This window comes from Microchirus variegatus (genome assembly GCF_963457635.1).
Source record: "Microchirus variegatus genome assembly, chromosome: 1".
Lineage (NCBI taxonomy): Eukaryota > Metazoa > Chordata > Actinopteri > Pleuronectiformes > Soleidae > Microchirus > Microchirus variegatus.
The window spans coordinates 17,535,021-17,555,044 of NC_139802.1; the positions used below are offsets into that span (position 1 = coordinate 17,535,021).

The window sequence follows — 20,024 nt, forward strand, 5'->3', positions numbered from 1 at the left end:
CCCCGTACCGCTGGAAGTTCACATCCATGGTTTCCCAGGACAACACTACTGCCCCCGCATGGCCACCATGAACAAGCCCACCTTCCAAGGTACGGCTCCACATCCACACCTTCATTTTACAGTACTTTATTAAGGTTTGCCCATATTTACAAAAAATAAAGGGTTAGCATTTAGATTAAAAACACCTAGGATAAATAAAGGGGATACAAAGAAATTGAAAGTTATTTGATGTTAAACATCACTGGATGCACTATGTTCACATTTATAGAATGTAAGTCTCTACTAAATTATAATTAGCCACATTTATTGGTTAATTAAATAGCTTTGACGTTTGTAACATTTCATTCATAACACTCAACAACAGAAAGTGAAACTTGGGTATTATGTTATACATATTTTGAACTTTTATTTACAGCGATACGCAGCCATTCTCCTGCCAAGCCAGTGCTGACATTTGTCTCATCGCGCCGGCAAACCCGACTGACTGCCCTGGACCTTATTGCCTTCCTGGCCACAGAGGACAACCCTAAACAGTGGCTACACCAGGACGAAAGAGAGGTACACTCATGTTGAGTCTTGACAGCAAGTGTAAGAAGATCAGCAACAGCTTACACATTCATGTTAAAAAAATAAGCACATTTCTTTTGGCACCATTCTGAGGATAAACTGAATATGAGAAAAGGATGAAAGCGTTTTTATAGGAACATAGCTGTCTTCAGGGGCTGTCAATATAAGATGGTTTTCCCCATACAAAATACTTTCCATTACATTCCTGTAATAAAAAATAAACAATGTGGCAATGCTTTACATAGTTAAAGCATTGCCACAGGGTTATAAATGCATTCACATTACAAATTACAGTGAAAATTATTTCACTATTCACTGTACTCTGAAACCTTTAGTAAAAAAGGCAGCCACTCTTCCAGGATAAAATACTAAAAAATTGTTGGCATTGATTTTAATCTTTACCTTCTATTATTTGTACTAATATATCCTGAGTTGTCAATGCAATATGTGCCATCTTAAAGCATAGGCTCCACTTTCTCTATGCATGTGCGTAGCCCGCAGCCGCTGTGTGTGTTCGGTTGATATATGCTGCAGCCCGCTGCGTCTCTGTGTTGGCCCGTGTAGCAGCTCTGCCTCCTGCTGTTTGACTGACAGGCTTCTGGTGATTGCTGCTTAACTCACATCGGGGGTCAACTCCTGCCCAGAATCCCCTCTCTGACCTGACAGCTCTTTCTTCCCTCTGCTGCTGCCTCAAGCCCCAAGCTGCTTCTCTCTGGGCGGGATTTTCACTCTTCCATTTTCTTACTACATCTTTATTTTGAATCGTTCCGTTGGGACTTTTAAAAGATACATTTTGCACTGTTTAAAATATAAAAGAAATTTAAATGTTATTTAAAATACAGATTTGATTATAATTGCGTGTACATAATATACAGTATATAATTAATAATCTAACACATTTTTCAAAAACGACAACATTTTGTTTTCACACTATGGATTAAACAATACGTGTAAATGAATATGTTTGAAGGTGCTGGTAGTTGGATTCTGTCAGCTTTTGGCCAATTCTGGGCTGAAGATGCTGGCTGATGATATGCAGCATTGACATGAGAATATGAATGTCTGTCAAAGTGGCAATAGAGTGAATCACCCCCCCCCCCCCCCCCAAAAAAAAGAATTAATATAAGTAGAATCACATTTTCAAGTGGAACTCTGGAGCTATTTTGTATGTTTTCTACATCATGGATTGGGAAGTCTGATGACTCTGTCGTCTCGTTGCGACTGGATTTGTGTCTGATGTTGATCTACTGTTATCTTTTCCCTGGTTGGTCTGTAGATTGAGGCCATTATCGCCACAGTGAGAGATTCCAACCTGAAGTTAACACTGGCCTTTGGGATTGGCATGCATCACGCAGGTCTACATGAAAGGGACCGAAAAACTGTGGAGGAGCTGTTTGTCAACTGTAAGATCCAGGTACATGTTCTCCCAGAACTGCTCACCTGCACTGAACACCTGCCTTTCACAACATTGGTTACCCTGGTTATCAGAGAAGTTCCTACATACAAGAGTCTGAAAACTCCTGAAAAGTGAAGTGAAGATCCAGAAAACACATGACAAATCAGAGGCTTGTTGTGTGAATGGGGTGAAGTCTGCCATCTCTGATTGCCTTGTTATTATTGTAGTCAACTCTCCTCTCTTTTCCCAGGTTTTGATTGCAACCAGTACTCTGGCCTGGGGAGTGAACTTCCCTGCTCACCTGGTGGTTGTGAAGGGAACTGAATACTTTGATGGTAAATCCAGACGCTACGTGGATTACCCCATTACAGGTACACAGCTTGGTCTTTTGAGTATATGTATAATACATGTCCCTTTGAATATAGTAAAGTTTTACATTGCTGGTTTTGTTGCAAACTGAGTTGTAGAATAGACATGGTGACAGTGACAGTCTTTTGTCCGTGTAGATGTTCTGCAGATGATGGGGCGAGCAGGTCGACCCCAGTTTGACGACCAGGGCAAAGCGGTCATCCTCGTCCACGACATCAAGAAGGATTTCTACAAAAAGTTCCTCTATGAGCCTTTCCCTGTTGAGTCCAGGTAACTGTCACGTGTGGATTTCCAATGTTTTTCTTTTATGTCAAAGCCCAGAGGCCTTTTATACAACACTGACAGATGTTATCATATTCCTGTCTAATTAGTGTAATACTGCTATTGTTTCAATCTGTAGATACAGCTGAATTGTACAAATACATGCATACAGTGTTTACTATATTCAAGTAAGAGAGACCATACTAATTTTTGTTCCATATTCAGGAATTAGATGTAAATCAGAATCCAGCCTATTATAAATAACATTATGTGTGTCTGTGTTTTATCCTCAGCCTCCTCAGTGTGCTGTCAGACCATCTGAATGCTGAGATTGCAGCAGGAACCATCTCATCTAAGCAGGATGCAATGGACTACCTCACCTGGACGTACTTCTTTAGACGGCTGGTGATGAACCCCAGGTTAGGAAACACAGCCTCATTCACACTACATATCACTACTAATGGCAGCACTTCATGGAAGCACACAGTTGCATGCACACATTCTCGACCTGCACTCACAGCCTGCTCCGAGGAGGGTTTGTGTTCCAGAGTCAAACATCTGCTGTGTAGACACAGACCCTTCTAGAACATTCCAGCCTGTTGGTATTTGCACGGCTGTCAGCCCACATTTACCTGTCAGGCCTTGTCTGAGGCTGGATTGTGGGAATTATACCGATGCAGGTGTGTGAACCCAGATATTGATCATTTGGTTTCAAGCTGGGCCAATTTTCAGCAGAACGACGACAAAGATTTAGTGTCCGTCTCGCATTGTATTGGTGGGAAGTCTTCAGGGTTATTTATAGCTGTGTTATGGCTGGCACAGACCATGCTTACAGAATACCCCACTTTAAACATCATTCCTTTGAAAAGTAAGTAAGACACTACTATAAGCCTCAAAAGTAACACTACTAGTTTTACAAACATTATGAGTGGTAATATTAGAATTGGGCTGTATTATCATTCAGGGCTGCACCTCAGAATTTTCTTAATTGAAAGTTTTCTCTCTTCAATATTTGCCTATTATATTGGATATATATGAAATAGATTATCTAGCAATACCTAATTGAAGTACCAGATTTACAAAACAAGCCAAGTTATTACTTGTTAATTATAACTTGAGTTAATGATTGCTGATTATGTAGAGATTAACATTTTCTCTGAATCTGACAGAGCAGCTCCTTTTGTCTGCATAGGCCTTGACGAAGTTGTCATCGAAAATCCTGAATAATTCATTATTTAAGTCATATTTTAACATAAATAGGATCGGGTTCTGGAAGCCTATTCTGGTTCCCAGATGGATTTTTCTTTTTTTTTTGTTATCAATCATTTCATCTTGCCGTTTTTTTTATTGGCGAAGACAGATGCCGGGGGGGAAAAAATGAAGCTGCTGTTTGTCAAAATGACAAACATCATAACATTCATTGGAACAACACGTGCTCTTTTGTGATGGAAAAGGACGTCTTTAACGTGCGAGTGAGAGTGAGAATGTGTCTTTCACAACAACATAGAAATTATGAATTCTCTCATGAGATGTTATGTAGCTCGCTTCATTTTCATGGTAATCCTATTTGGATCAAATCTTTGCGTTTTAGTTATTTTGTAACTTAAATCACCAACTAAACTTAATGGGGCTTTAATCACAATTCAGATTTGGTTTGGGGATTGGGAAACAAACAATTAAAAAAGGTTATGCATCGATGCAAAAGTATTTGCAACAGACAGGGTTGCTCTTTTCACTGCATTACTTGCACTTAATCAAGAGATTTTGGTTCCCGTATGACAAACATATTTAGATTCTTGGAATAATATCAGATATAAATTATTCTCCTTAATGTTCTGATTCCCTAACACTGCATCTCCCTGCAAGTGTGTTTTATGTATGTACAAGCTAATCTATCACTACTACTGCCAGGCTTTGATCCCCACATCACACACACAAAGACACAAAGGTGCATACAAACACGCCCTGGCTCCCATGGGTGTCATAAAGATCTGCAGACTGACTCCCTCCACCATCAGGGGCCTAATGGTGATGATGCTAATGGCCATAACTTAATCAGGATAGGCGTCGCCACCAGTAAAGACCTGTGAAATGTGTTCAGTAATAAAAACATTCAGTGCTGAGAATCATGGGCTGTTAACATGTGGCGCTAAGGGAATTCAAGAAATACTTAACATTAAATGCACAATAAATATGGCCGTCACCTGCTGCTCCGAGCCCATCAGTGTGGCTGCGATTTTTCCTCCCTGCTGCTCAGTGCACAAGTAATGATTCTGTATGATGAATGTGAATATATTTGTGTTAATAATATGAGGGCTTGGCTATTTTTCACAGGGCTCTGGTTAGCATGCATTATCTCATATTCACCCTCCATGTGTTCACTCATTTATGTGGGGTTCATTGTTACTCATTTCAAAAGCTGCATTTCCAGGAACAGGAACTAGGAATTCCTCATAGGAATTCTAATATGAGAACCAGTAGTGAACAGTTCTCCAACTTACAGCACATTTTACATTGCTTACATTAAATTCACAAATTAGATCCCTTTTAGGATTTTTGAGCGTCTGTTTCTACCAGCATTAAAGAATCTGTGCCTGGTTTCTTTCACTGTTTTATTTGACATGCACACATCATGCACACATATTGGCGTTATAAGCTAATGAAGATTGCCGTGCATGTCTGCAGTCTCATATGGTAACTCTTAGCAGAGCAGAGCATGGAACCCATTTTGTCCATTGGTTGTCTTATTGCAGGTAATACTGTAATAGTCTAACCTGGGAGTCATTTGCTGGCAAGGGCTGTGCCATTTTCTTTTCAGTTAGTCCTTTCCTTCTGTAATAAATCAGTGTTTCTAACCTACAGTATGTGAGGTAGATGCAGCTCTCTATTTTGCATCACCTAGCACAGTCTGGTTCTTCAAAGTAATGATAGAACTCTGAACTGGTCATAGCGGAGAAGTGGCAAAGCGAAGCACATTCGATATCCTGTCAAAACAGTTGGCAATAGAAGCTTAATGGCAGTAATAAACACAGTTTGAGTCATAAACTAGGGTTTGGTTCAGGTGTTTAGTTGCAGGTGTATGTGGACATGCAGTGGGTGAGCTCTCAGTCAGACAGGCCCACTTCCACTTTTCCAAACATCTCAACTTCTGACTTCACAAAACAAAGATGGTGCTGGTCAATATGTGAAACTTAAGACCACAAAAATCAATTGGTGGCATCATGGTGGTTTGCCACTTGTGCCAGACAGAAGATAAATTCACTCCTAAATCATGCAGCACAACAGATGTTAAACTGAGTTACAGTAAGTCCTGTATTTTGACATGAAGTGGTTTATTTTCTTAAAATCCTTTGTTTGTTGTGGTGTTAGTTATTACAGCCTTGAGGACATAAGCCACGAGTCCATCAACAAATTCCTCTCCAACCTGGTGGAGAGGAGCCTGCGGGACCTGGAGTGCTCTTACTGCATTGAGATTAAAGAGGTGTGTGGTTAATTTTACATTTCATTTCATCGTAGTCAGTAAAATGACAGATTCATTTTAACGTGACTTTAAATTCTTTGTTTCTATTAATGCGCCAGGATGATCGGACCATTGAGCCGCTGACTTATGGTCGCATTTCCTCCTACTACTACCTGAAGCACCAGACCATCCGCATGTTTAAAGAGCGGCTGAAGGCTGAGCTGTCAGTAGAAGAGCTGCTCTCCATTCTGACGGTGAGTTCTGCACCGTGAACACACAGCTACTGTTGTTCTGCCACCACTTACTGCATCCATGTCATCAACAGCAAGTCTTATGATACTTATGATGTGATTAATACAGATCTACAAATTTGAATTTGTACATTTTGCGTTAAGGACTGTGGGTTGAGATGGAGCAGTATCTCATAGTTTGGGATAATTAGTAAAGCTCTCATATAAAGTTAGTCACTGTGAAAAGCATCTAAATTCAGTTATTTCATATTTGTAACCCAACTCAGTGTGACATTGCTTCGTGTACACAGTTGGCGTTGCAAAATATATCTTTTTATTGTTTTTTTTTTGCGGTTTTCACTCGTGGTGTGAGACATCATTAAACTTTGTGGATAACAGAGGTGCACATGTGCTAAGTGAGAGTCAAGCAATTAAACAGATCAGCCTCTCACAAACAAACTTCCAATTAAATATCTGCCAAAATCATCAGTTACAAGTCTAAATGAAAAAATAAGATTACACTCATGTTTAGTGCAATACTCTAAATATTGATTGTGTTGGACAAAAACAACAATTTATTGTTGATTTGTTTGGAACCACTTCACACTTTGATGATTTTGTAACATTTCCCTTCTTTCTTTCTTTCTTTCTTTCATTCTTTCTTTCTTTCTTGCATCTCTGCTTTCTTTGCAACTTTTAAGAAATGTGCTGAGCATATTGGATCAGTAGCAGAAGATTTGCCTGTTTATATTTTTTTGGCACATGAAAATACAGACTACATCAGACACCCGTGCTTTGCTCACTGCTATCAAATTAGCACCTTTGTCTGAGCTTCATTATCTCTCCTTATTTCGGAGCTTTAGTTGGATCTGTCACCCTCTTCTTTTTTTTCTTATTGACCCTGGGCATCCCAGCAGCAAGGTCACCCCCATTCTGTGTTCTGATTGGCTGGGTCAACACAAGACATGGGAGTTTCACACATTCACTTAGGGGAGTTGATGACATGCTCCTTTTCACCCCTGCTTCTAATGGGTATACACATATGTTTGTGGTGATTCTTGGTGCAATTCATCTTCTTTTAAGGATTCTTCACACCTGACATTAAAATGCGTCCTGAATGGGTCTCCTGTGACCACATACGATCGGATGTGGTGACCACACCCTTAATTCAAGTACAGATCAACATCCTTGCTCTTTGGGAGTCCAAAATTACGTTTTTTATCAAGTCTGATTGTGCAGATGTGTCCTCATTGTGTGTTTGTGTGCCCGTGAGTGACAGAGTGAAAGGGGGAGGAGTGAATCAAAAGCTCTACTCAGGCTGAAAAAAAGTGTTAATCATGAGAAAAAATAAATTATATGGTGGTCATTAATATTGTGCTAGTTACAGCAAGACAATTTAAGTATGAGTCCTGTGAGTCCCCAATAAAGTTTGAATTGTAATTATCTGATTAGAGTAAAAAAAAAAGTTAACTGCCCCTGACAATACCACAGACAAAACCAGAGGACAGAATGTGTTTTTGCAGCTTAGAATTTTAAACAAATGCATCCTCAAACCACTGCCAAATGTGGTCTCTGTGATCAGATCTGAGGACACATTCAGGATGTATTGGGCCCATTCCGACCTGTTATTCGCGCAATCTGGCCATGAGTCTCTGAGGACAGATGTTAATACCAAGTCTGAACGGGGGTCTAAAGTCTAAACATCAGGTTTTCATGAATTGAGTCATTTTTTGGTAAAATTGCAGTGGGTCTGCAGTTGTTTAAACTGAACAAATGCCACATGTCTTCATTGATCAGGGGTCATTGTGTGCGTGTTGATGCAAATCCAGAATCAAATGCAGAGCTCAAAATGTAACGCATCTTAAAAAGGACTTGTGTGCTGCTTTACTGTAAAAGTTCACAGTTGAGATCTGAAGGATGTGCTTTTACACACATGGCGTAGCCTTGTGGGTGTTCAAGTAAGAGAGGGAGAGGGGAGAATCGGCTCAGGAGGTTGATAAATATATGCATTGTTAATTGTAGCAGGCCAGGTCGCACCTCATTGGCTGAATATGATTTTTTTCTGAATAGGTATGTTTTTGTGGTCTAATGTCAATGGAAAGGAAGCATTTCTAATTATTGTTTTTTTATTGTGGTTTTTATTTAAACCAGTGGTCGAACCTGACTCCAGTAATGATGCTAACATATGGAGGGAGAATTGACTCTGAGATGGTTACCATTGCACACACATGTAGTTGGAGGCAGACCGAGGCATGCCATGCTTGGCTGCTTCCCTCCCCAACAAGCTGTGATACAATAGGCCAGTCACCCCGCCGCCCCGTCCACTCCCCCTCTATTAGGTACAAAGCACTGGCATGCTCCTCCAGTTCCTCCTAATTGTTGCAGCGTGGCCACTAATGAGCAACACCCACGCCTCGCTGCACCGCCACCTCCCTCCCACTCACACACGTTTCTGTGTCAAACCAGGCAGTCAAACCTATTGTCATAAGCAGCAGCTTCAGAATATGTTAACAATCTTTTCACTTTTTGCACAATTTTTTTGTGTTGTACATCTGCTGTATGTAATCTGTGTGTCTCTATGTACATAGACAAATGTCTACAGGGAGTTCTCTGGACTCAGGTCTGTTCTAATGTGCAGTGTTGTCTATATACAGTTGTGAAAATGATGAATGGTGTGTGTTTATGTAGACCATTACCATTCACCAATTCACATGCTGCCAGCACAGCTGCCACGTGCAATTTTGGTCTTCAGTGTCTTGCTCAGGGATACTTAAGCACTCTGAGTAGAGGAGGAAATGGAACAAGCAACCTTGTGGTTAGATATTGACCTAGTCTGCCTCCCAATTCAGAAAGACAGCAATTCAATTCAGTCAATTTAGGTTGTCACTGGTAGATTTCAATCAAGTCATAGACTCATTGAAGCAAAGAAGATGGATCTGCCACAACACAAATTTCCAGTTTTGATTTTTTGAGGGACTTTAAGTAAGAAAGTAAACAATAGCAGGCTAAATTTGGAAAAAATATAACTAGTACATTCCAAACCCCTCTCAAGCCCTCTGTCTGTGTGTCCCAGTAAGTGACTGTTACACCAGCTAATCATTCCATGTGGTCGGAATGAAATAATTGGTTGTTTTAATTATAATTTTTGAAATTTTTGAACTTCAAAAAAGTGTCTGAGAAACATTCATTAGGATGAAATATGAGATGATCAGACAGGCTGGAAACAAACCCACTATAGCCAATAATTATTAAGAGGAAAAATCCTTGTCTTTTTCTGAACACAGTAGTCTTCCTGCCCCCACTTTGACCCTCCTTACTATATGTGGTTATGCACTCATTTTTCCAAAGAATGATAATCAGACAGAATTAACATTTAATTTAACTTAATGTGTTGCGTGTCATTTGAAGAAAGGGTTGATCTTTCCGTACGTCAACGTAGAATTATGTACAGTTTCCTCAATTATAATTTTTGTGGCCATTTTTCCTGTCTCTGGTACAGGAGGTTGTTGTGCCCATCAGGGTACTCCGTCTGATTTGATGTTTTTTCCAATTATAAAAACATCTGACCTAATGAAAATGATTGTTGATGTGGCTGAGATTCTGGGGACTAGACGCAGAGTTTATTTCCTTTGCAATGAGGTGTCTTTACAAACATCATTTGGCATATAGTCACTTTCAGTGAAGTACAGTGATATAAATAGATATGGTAATGCTGCAGTGCTGACTGTGTGCAGCCCCTGCTTGCTCCATGCTATGAGAACCATATTCAAGACATACAAGACTTGTTCTTACTGAAAAACAAAAAATATATTTTCTGCAGTAAAGCTATTTGAAGTTAAAATAACACACATTTTCCTCCATTCTACATGTTTTCAAAGCACTTGAACTGTGGACCTGTCCACCCCATTCTATTTAGTGCCGGCAAAGAGAAATGAAATTTTCATTTCTCTTTGCCGGCCTATTGCTGCGTCAAAGCTACTTTTTCTCCATCTACCTCTTCTTTCTTTGTAAATGGTACTATCATATAACCTCAGGCTTTGTCAATGTAAAGATCTATGTACCTTCTCTCCAGCACATCCATATGCAGACACAACAGCACTGAAAGATAAATCATTCAGAGATTATTCTTTTTCTTACTTCATGCCCGAGCCCCCACCCAGCACACGTCCTTTTTTTTTTCCAGGTCCTATCTTTTGAAACTGGCTTTGGTCAATGATGTATGGAGTCTTAACAGTCCAAGCCTTGGGGGGAAGGCTGTGACAAATGCCTCCAGCACAGCCTGTAGACAGGCGTACATTAGCCATAGCTGAACTGGAGTGAATTAGAGAAAGGAGCCACACGTGTCTATGCATCACTCTGTAGAGCAATTACAAACAAGGCTGAACTTTTGGCCTCCGCACAAGGAAGAAACTGATGGTCTATCATTATCATTGTACCCACATAGATTTTTTTTTTATAATTTGAAGAATCCAAACATTCCCCACTGTTTTTTAGGGACAGGGAATGCTGTTTTTCCAAGCAGATACAAATCAGATGAGTTTTTAGCATGCAATTCCATGTTTTACCTTTGTTTCACCTTTTCGTCTCCGTTTCTCAGGATGCAGAGGAGTATGCCGAGTTGCCCGTAAGACACAATGAGGATCAGCTCAACAGCCAGTTGGCTCAGCAGCTCCCAGTGCAGGTCAACCCCCACTCCTATGATAGCGCCCACACCAAGGCCCACCTGCTGCTGCAGGCCCACTTCAGCCACGCCCAGCTACCATGCAGCGACTACAACACCGATACCAAGACAGTACTGGACAACGCCATCCGAATCTGTCAGGTAGGATTAATAATGCACAGTGTTATACACTGACTTATTTGATAACTGATTAATAAATAAAGCTCTAAGCGCCCTGGAACTCACTTAGTCACTTGATTTTTGCCATCATGAAATGTTCCATTTTATTCAGACCTCAAGAGTTTTAATTGAATAGTGAAGCAAGTTAAGCGTAAAATGCCACCAAAGCCAAAATAGTAGCTGAGTCATTAAATGATGGAAACATTATGTAAAATGGAGAGAGAGGAATATATTATGTAGATTTGAATTATGTGCAGCGCATGAAAAGAAAGCACATCTTGGCAGGCAGTGCGGTGTTGTAGATGAACCGACATTGAAAGGGGAATGTTAAACATTAGTAGGTGATTTGTAGTTGTACTTACTGGTCCATCTCATAAATAATATGGTGGTAATGGGTGATATGTGCAAACCATCATATTTCCGTGCCTCATTTTCCGTGCCTCTCTACCGCTCGGTGTTCAAATGTAGAAGTGGCAAGATGCTCTGCCTTTGAAAACAGACAATTTGGTGCCAGTCACAGAGTCAAGAATACACACAACAACCCTGTGACGTCATCAATCAAAACATTTCTATGCATATTATTCTGCAGCTACAGTAGAGTGTGAGGTGCGGAACGGTGTTTGCTTAGTTTCTTTACTGTTTGAAGTTAGGTCCATATCTGTATGTCTGTAAACCATTGTCCACAGCTCCGAGTGTGTGTGTGTGTCCCCGTGTGTGTTTGTATGTGTGTGTGCGTACATGTGCTTGTGATTTTCCATGCTGTATATCTGGCAGCGATATTGCATGGCCCATGAATGTGGTTACTTCACTGGTGTCCTCCTGCTACCATTTACTGAAATGGTTCTGCTCCTTAGTTTTCTTTATGCTTGTTTTTATTGGAAGAATGTATACTTTTATTGGTACTTACAGTGGACATAAAGTGAATACAACCCATGACTGTTGTTGTCCCTTGACACCATTTTAGCTGACATGACAATCAGTCCTAATGCTCTGCCCATTTCCACCTTTTTAAATGGACACTTTTAACTAGGCAAAGAATGATGAGATTCATGAAAAATCCATGTATCGTATTATAATAGATGGGTACTGTTTACTAATTATATAGAAATATTTCCTATATAACATAAAAGGATGGGCTTTTTGCACAGTTGGTCAATAATAGGTTTTAACGATGCGAATAGTGAATGACGAATTCCATTTAGTCTCTTCAATTTCAGGGGGTTCACTCTCACAATGTCCCAACTTACATGAACTAATCAAAGGCATATAGTCATGTAAATGTTGGATTAGCCCAAAATAAATCCTGGCTGTTAATGAATGAACCAAAAATGCCAAACAAAGCTTGCTCCTTTAAATCCACTTGAACAGTTTCCATTACCTGCACTCCCTTGTGTACAGTGGTCAGGATTTGCTATTATCCTCACATATGCACTCAGGAGTCTTCTGTCTAAACTTAACCCTAGTCCTTGAAAGTCCAAAACTCAAAAACAAGGACTTTTTATTACTCTCCTGGGACAATGTAGTGGTGGAGATGAGATAAACTACACAATTATTGTCTTGAATTCTACCCTTTCTACTGTTTCTTCCCACAGGCGATGTTGGACGTCGCTGCAAACGAAGGCTGGGTTGTTACAGCCATCAGTATCTGCAACTTGATCCAGATGATCGTCCAGGGTCGTTGGCTGCACGACTCCTCATTACTGACACTGCCTCACGTGGAACAACAAGACCTCTATCTGTTCAGGTACAAAACATCTCTGCACCACAGGTGTTGCTGTAATGCCCATATAGTCACTTAATAGCTAGCTGTAGTAGATGACTAATCTGCCCTGTTCCTGTCCTAGGTTTACAAGTAATTATCAAACATTGCATCTTGTCATGCTTCATTAAAATCTGAACAGTCTCTTCATGCAATTTAAAAGTCTGTGTGTTAAACTTTATAGCTTTAAAGCTACTTTAATGACAAATGGGAATCTAATTTGTATGCACCCTTTCTAGCTGGCGTGTCACTCTGATTAACAGTTTCTAACTGTTCCCACATATAGGTGTGGAACTCGGAAAACATCATTAGTTGCATTTTGAAAACATCCCACACACATGCAAAACAACGCATATATGGTCATGTTCACGGCAAACTGGACTAGTTTTTCCAGTGCACACAGCACAAGATTTCCAGATCGTTGCACATCAACAGTAACTCACAAAATAACACAATATTGTGAGTAATTAAGACGTGAATTGTGATGCGCCCATCCTTAAATTAAGTTATTATTTATGTAGTCAACATCTAGCAATGATGAGCTGATGTGCATTTTACTTAATACAAATAAAAGAATAAGAAAAAAAACTAACATATGATTGATTGAGTACAATAGATGTAACCGCTGCACTGCTTCAGAACACAATATAAATATATCTGTCAGACCGTTTAAAGATTTGAGGAGCTGCTCATTAAATCAATTCACCTGAAATAAACTGACTTTGGTCTAAGTAGAAGCCACATTATCACTCAGAGAAATTGCCCATCACTGATGTGAAAGCTTGCACTGACTTTAAAAATAACATTCTAATAAATTGCACAAATTGAGTGTTGCCTCATGACCAAGAATGTACTTTCTGTCTTCTCCAATAACACTCAATAGGAAATGGGCAAACATGAAGGATAAGAGGAATGTAGGAGGCTACAATGGACCCATTGAAGGACTTCCTCAACTGATTGCTGTCTGCAATGGAAAAGAAAGTATTTTTGGTGGTATTGTCAGCCAAGACTTTCATTCACATCAGGTTTCTCAGGTAAGATTACAAATATTGCCACCCTTGGTGTCCTTAGAAATTAATTATGACTTTGACGCTCTGTCATTCCAAGCATTAAGATGCAGTTTTGGTGATCCATTCACAAATAGACAGTTTTAAGTGCAGGATTACACATTCAGTCTTGATGCATATGAATGAATGAATGAATGCTTTATTTCGAACATGTGCGGGTAACATAAGTAAACTTAAAACAAACAAACAAAACCAATGGGATTAATCCAACAATAATGAAAGTCAAAACAATAATAATATGAATAGGTTAGGGTATGGATATTGATTGTATTGTACATTTGTATTGCCCCAGACTTCTGCACAATAATGTACATATGGTAAAATCAGTGAACAGTAGAGAATGCGGCCACACTAAACAGTGGTTTCTACAATATACAAAACTGTCTGTTGACCACAGCTCTGACTGCATGTTACCACTTGCTAAATTTAAACATGGCAAAATGGCATTATATTCCTCAATATTACATCCTTGGCTCTGTGTACTAAAAGTGCAGCCACTATAACAACCACACCAAATGATTAACATCTGACCTCACTTCAGCGTCACTGTTGGTTGGCCTGATTCCAGCAGTGTATCTGATCGATAAAGTTACATAATGCAAGAACAGCCATTTGGGGCAAAGAGAGGCAATGAAAAAGGAATCCCTATTACAAGTCAGTATAGCATCAAAATGACAGTGACCTTATTTTAAGGTAAAAGCATGTGCATTATGGTTTCTTTAATGTACAACTACAGACAACGCCTATAACAGCATGTGAATGAATTGATCACAAAGGCTGGTGGATTCACAAGGTTTTTAAGGGTTCCAGAATGGTACAACACTTAATCCAATCAGGAGCCAGAACTCACAGAAGAGGTGGTCCTCTCTTCTCATGAGGTTAGGTTGTTTGTCGATGAACAAATACCCGCCCCTCCACCAAACACGATCATTAGGTTGTAAAGGAAGCTCAATGCCTATGTACATTTATTACGAGGGGCAACGAGCATCTTCGTCATGTGTTTTGCCTTTCACCCTGGAGCCCTTCACTGTTATGATTCCTCCCATCATTTACGCTGTGATGTGCAGCTATTGTTTTGCTGCTTTGTGCCGGTAAACAGTAGTATTTGCATTTTGTCATCATCCAAAACTGACACGAGGCATGTGTTTGGCGTGCGGAAGTTCGATGCGATCACTTGAAAATTGCACATAAACAAATAATCTTCAGGATGGACCTATTCCAACACCTGCTTTATGCATATCACACACATTACACATCACACACACAATTAGAGCTCCATTGATAGGGTTTACAGCACCAATTTAAGTGCTAATTGCAGCAGTAATGAGAGTGTCCGGGCACTTCAGCAGGCCCCGTGGCCTCACCCAATCAGTGTCCCCGCTTTCCTTCTTCCCCACCTTTACTCCCCAACTGCCCCCACCCCCCCCACAGTATGGCAGGCGGTCTAATTAAATAATTAGATGTGCAGCGGTGTTCCTGTCTGATTTGCTCTGGGAGAGTAATCCTCATATAAATAGCATCTGCAGGGTGATTCTGAGAGGTTCCCATCTTCCGGGCCTTTAGCGCACTGCCATGCGCGCACACACATGCACACACACACCCTCTTCCACTCACTTTACTCTTTCTGTGCCTTTATCTTTGTCTCTTTGCGTTGGAGCTTTATGGGTTGAACCAACTGTTCTCTCAAATTCTGGATATAAACACATATGAGGAACCTAACACCAAAGAAGTGTCTATTAGAATGAATTAAGAATGTATCAAACAGGACTCCCTCTACTCTGTCTGATGGATTTGTCTGTCTATAACAATCTGCCCTCTTAAAACTGTCATTTATATTTCTCAGAATCCTGACCTTCTATTCTGGGCTGCTCATTCTTGACACAGTAGAACATTTCATATTAGAGCTGAACATTTTTTTTCCCATTGTATGGATATTGTGATTGGATTTGTGATATACTTTCTTTAGGTGACACATTATTACAATTTGACAGACTGGTTTCACAGTGCTGTATGTATTATATTCATTTAAGTGGCATTCTATTAATTTTTCTTACTCATTTACTGTTATCTCCATCTTGTCAGATATGGTCCTTTCTGAGTCATCTCCCAGTGCTGGAGGTCAAGATGAGTGTAAAGGGCTGGTGGGAGGAGAGCCAGGAGCAAACGGAGCGTCCTCTACCAGCAGCAAGAGGAAACCTGAGAGACGACAGCAGCTGGCTGTCCGTCCACGCAGACCAGGAGTATGTTCTGCAGGTGTCACTGAGGCGCATCAATCTGGGCCAACAGAGGGTCAGTATGTCCCCATACAGTCTTTACCCCAACAGTGTGAGGTGTATTTATTTTGTCTCGGGGGTTGGTGGAGACCAAAGTGAGCAAACATCAGTTTTTATTGTATACATGAAAAAGAAATATGTCAATTAGTTGTTTTGCTCACAACAGCTTAGGTTTCGATTGTTCAGGCCTGTCAGCCAACGTTAATGATAAACCACTGGATTACTTGTGTTTTTGTCTCAGAGGAAGCAGGACAGTAAGGCCCAAGCCCCCAGATTCCCCAAGGCGAAGGATGAAGGTTGGATCCTCGTAATGGGGGAAGTGGATCGCAGGGAGCTGGTGGCTCTCAAACGGGTCGGATATGTGCGCAACCACTCGTCGGTGTCTGTGGCTTTCTTCACGCCGGAGAAGACTGGAAAGTAAGATGCTGGCAAGCTTTCTCAACACAGTCCATGTCGAGTAAATTAGAGGGAATACATTGGCAGTTGTGAAGCCCTAATATCACACTTTAGTGCATTAGTTACAGATTTATAGGTCAAACACTCTCACATTGATTTAACACAAGTTTCACAAGTCGTGACATGGTCCCTGCTCGTCACTACATTCATGAAATGCCATTATCATCTGAAAGGTGTTCGACTACCGCAGTGTTTGGTTCATCCTCGAATGAAAAGCAGCATCTGTGCGAGTTACATAATAAATCATTCATGCAATCACTTGCAGACAATTTCACTGCTTTGAATTCCCCACCTCATAAAAGGGAGAATAGACTCTGGGAATTGACCACATCTCATTAGAAGATAAATGTCTTCACAGTTTCACCTTCAAAGAGTGTAAGATGTAATCTTTAAGAGGGCTCGGATATATTTAGTTTAATATTTGAATGAGGCTCAGTAGTTTTATCTAACAGCTGGACACTCGTTTTACACAAATATCAGTAAGCGGAGCATGTGTGGGGCTTTCATTTCCAGTTTAATATTGATTTGGTGCACTAGTTATTTTTATTTCCAGTATATCTCGGCAGAATTACTTTGACAGCAGAAGTATGGGGCTCAGAAGTGAGCTATCAGGAAATTGTATAGGTCAAATAAGTTATCAGTTTATACCCATTTTCCTTACAAATACTTTTTATTTTCAACCCTAAAACATATATTGGCGTTAACAATATTTTAGATAGAGAGACAAACCAAGAATTCCACTGCTTTTATAACTTTTATAAGACAATAACACACACATTTGTATCCTGAACTCTAACTAAACTAAAACTAATGAGGTTGTATAGGGGAAGTTTTTTTTTCTTTGACATTAAAAAAACAACATTGCAGTTAATGTTCGTCCTGTGATGCATGCTAATTGCAGAGTACAATGTGAGCGTTAGCCGTTACCTTGTGTGTACACAGAACGAACAGACCTGTTGGCTCTTGTTATCTCTCCAGTGGGGTTATTTTCTCTGCAGGCCTGTTGATCCATGTAACTTGTGGTTGCAGGTGCATCTACACACTGTACCTGATGAGTAACAGCTACCTGGGTTTGGACCAGCAGTACGACGTCCGCCTGAACGTAACACCTGCCAGCATCGCTGCCCAGGTCAACTCCGAGGTGTCAGACTCAGCGAAGTGACACAAGAGCCACAACAAAAAAAAGGTTCTTCAGTGATCAACAGATGATTCAGAAACACAGTAACAGTTTCCCGACATTATTATCTCACTGTGTTCACACTTTTCCAGTGACTTATCTCACAAAGACGTTTGTCGACTTTTACTTCATTAAGCCATTTCAAGCAATGGCAGTGACATTCACCTCTTGCTTGTGTGCTATAACTGCATTGCATTTTGTCTATCAAGGCTAAATTTGTGCCTCATTTACTTTTTCAAATTTCTTAGATTGTTTAAATTCAGCGAGGGAAAAATAAACAACACATATTAGTTTATTATGTAATTCATCTAACCTGATTTAATACTGAATCATGTCATATCGCTTTCGTTTCGCTTTTTGCCGCATCTCACACATCACAGCCAATTTATCACATTTACCAACATCACAGATGAAGAATAGTTCTGTACCTTTTGAGAAGTCCCTGTCAAAGTTATCCACCCACTGCATAACAACATATTGTGAAGGCTGAACAGAACCAGTCCTCAGTTCTTGGGAATCCTCTGCACTTTGCCCATATTCAGACAGGAACTTGAGAAAATTCACAACAGCGGAAACATTTCTGGAAACATTTAAGCAAGGGGGCAGTATGCACAAGTATTTTTTTTTTTTTTTTGCTGCTTTCCCTCCCCGGGCTCACTCGGACATTTTAAGGAAATCCAACTGAAATAATGTTTGTGGACATTTGCGTTCTCACCTATAGCCCATTTTCCTGGAATTCAGGAAAATGTCCAGACTTCAGGTCATATCTAAATGCTAAAATCCTTCAAAGATCACTCATAGAAGCCCTGATTGTGACAGAGCTTATACATACAGTATACATACAAACACGTTTATGCTGCTGTAGTTTGTGTGGGGAAAACTTAGCCCTTGACATTTACCCCCAAAAAGATCAATTCCAATAATCATGGCAGAAGCTACTCCATAGTAAAACAAGCCCAGGATAAGACTCACTGTATCAGTAGCATAACAGTAAGTATGTGGCCTACGTGACTCAGTGTTGTTCTGACCTTGGATGATATACTCCGAAATGTAATGTATATAAAAAGAAGTTATTGTTTTTTCTTTAAGAAGACTGGAAAAAAGAGAAACAGACTTTTGATATTATAAATAAATCCACCTTGAAACAACCTCCTCTTTTTTCCAGTGTTTTTTTGTTTTTTTTTATAATTGCAGTACTGTTGGTATTGTATCTATGTTATCGTCTCATGTCATCATTTTTATTGATTAATGCAAGTTTTACAATGCAAATCTGTTTTTTTTGTGAGCACTGTACCCATCTTCAAGCTACTCTACTTCGCAGGTTAAATATGAAGAAATGAGCATCATTGCAAGCCCACCTCTCCCAACACATTATTAGTGGTTTATTTGCATTGTGGCTGAAGTAGGTGTTCGCTCTTTAAAGTTAAGAATGTGTGGAAGAAAAGTGTCTTTTTACTGGTGATCATAAGTCCAACAACATTGCTTAATTAACTGCAGGTTAAGGACTTCTTTAACTCCTGCCAGCAATAGTGCTGTTGATCACATGTCCATAAGTGCACAGCGCTGGACCTACACTATATACTATATATACTGTATATGGATACGTCGGATAATGAACAACTGTTACAGCTTATTAGTAGTATTAACAATGTTCATTTTGCTGTTGTCTGTGTCTTTAGTGCTTTAATGAGAGGTGGGAAATCAAATGCCTCCACACACAATGTTACTTACACCTACACTGGCTATTAATAGAAGACAAGTTAAGTATGCAGTAATTGTACTAAGAAGATCAGTGCACGTTGTAGCAGGTGAGTCTCAGTTTGTGTTTCTGTTTACCAAGACATTGCTGAAACCATTTATGCAACCCCGATGATGAACGTAAGGTAAATATGAACCTATGCGCCAGTTTTGAGAAATGAACCCGCGTAATGTCCTCCCGATTGCCATACACCTTTTGTCCTCTGGGGGTCAAAAATGACGCCGCCTAGTTTGACTGTTATTTAAAGCATATAGTATGTAACTGTCAATCATTTTCTATGACGCACAAAACATGTCAACATTCATTTCCAAGACATTTAACCTCCCGTTATCCTCAGCAATTTAAAGGTGAAGTTAGTAGTTTATAGTGCCATCTAGAGGACATTTACAACAAAGAACTGCTCCTCTGCT

General features: G+C 40.0%; 1 protein-coding gene across 1 annotated transcript in view; it reads left to right on the forward strand.

The window, feature by feature from the left end:
- The window catches only part of ascc3 (activating signal cointegrator 1 complex subunit 3), a gene marked incomplete at its 5' end in the record, with an annotated part of 89,702 nt that extends 71,661 nt beyond the window's left edge, over positions 1-18,041 (forward strand). Inside the window, 14 exons of the mRNA XM_083899055.1 lie at positions 1-89; positions 416-558; positions 1,844-1,981; positions 2,214-2,334; positions 2,470-2,602; positions 2,887-3,012; positions 5,963-6,074; positions 6,173-6,307; positions 10,881-11,105; positions 12,716-12,867; positions 13,766-13,916; positions 16,032-16,238; positions 16,464-16,639; positions 17,708-18,041. The exon at positions 1-89 is cut by the window's left edge and continues 28 nt beyond it. Of these exons, the coding sequence (XP_083755181.1) occupies positions 1-89; positions 416-558; positions 1,844-1,981; positions 2,214-2,334; positions 2,470-2,602; positions 2,887-3,012; positions 5,963-6,074; positions 6,173-6,307; positions 10,881-11,105; positions 12,716-12,867; positions 13,766-13,916; positions 16,032-16,238; positions 16,464-16,639; positions 17,708-17,840 (2,041 nt within the window). The 3' untranslated portion in view covers positions 17,841-18,041. The remainder of the gene's footprint in view (positions 90-415; positions 559-1,843; positions 1,982-2,213; positions 2,335-2,469; positions 2,603-2,886; positions 3,013-5,962; positions 6,075-6,172; positions 6,308-10,880; positions 11,106-12,715; positions 12,868-13,765; positions 13,917-16,031; positions 16,239-16,463; positions 16,640-17,707) is intronic.
- Between the last annotated feature and the right edge of the window lie 1,983 nt (positions 18,042-20,024).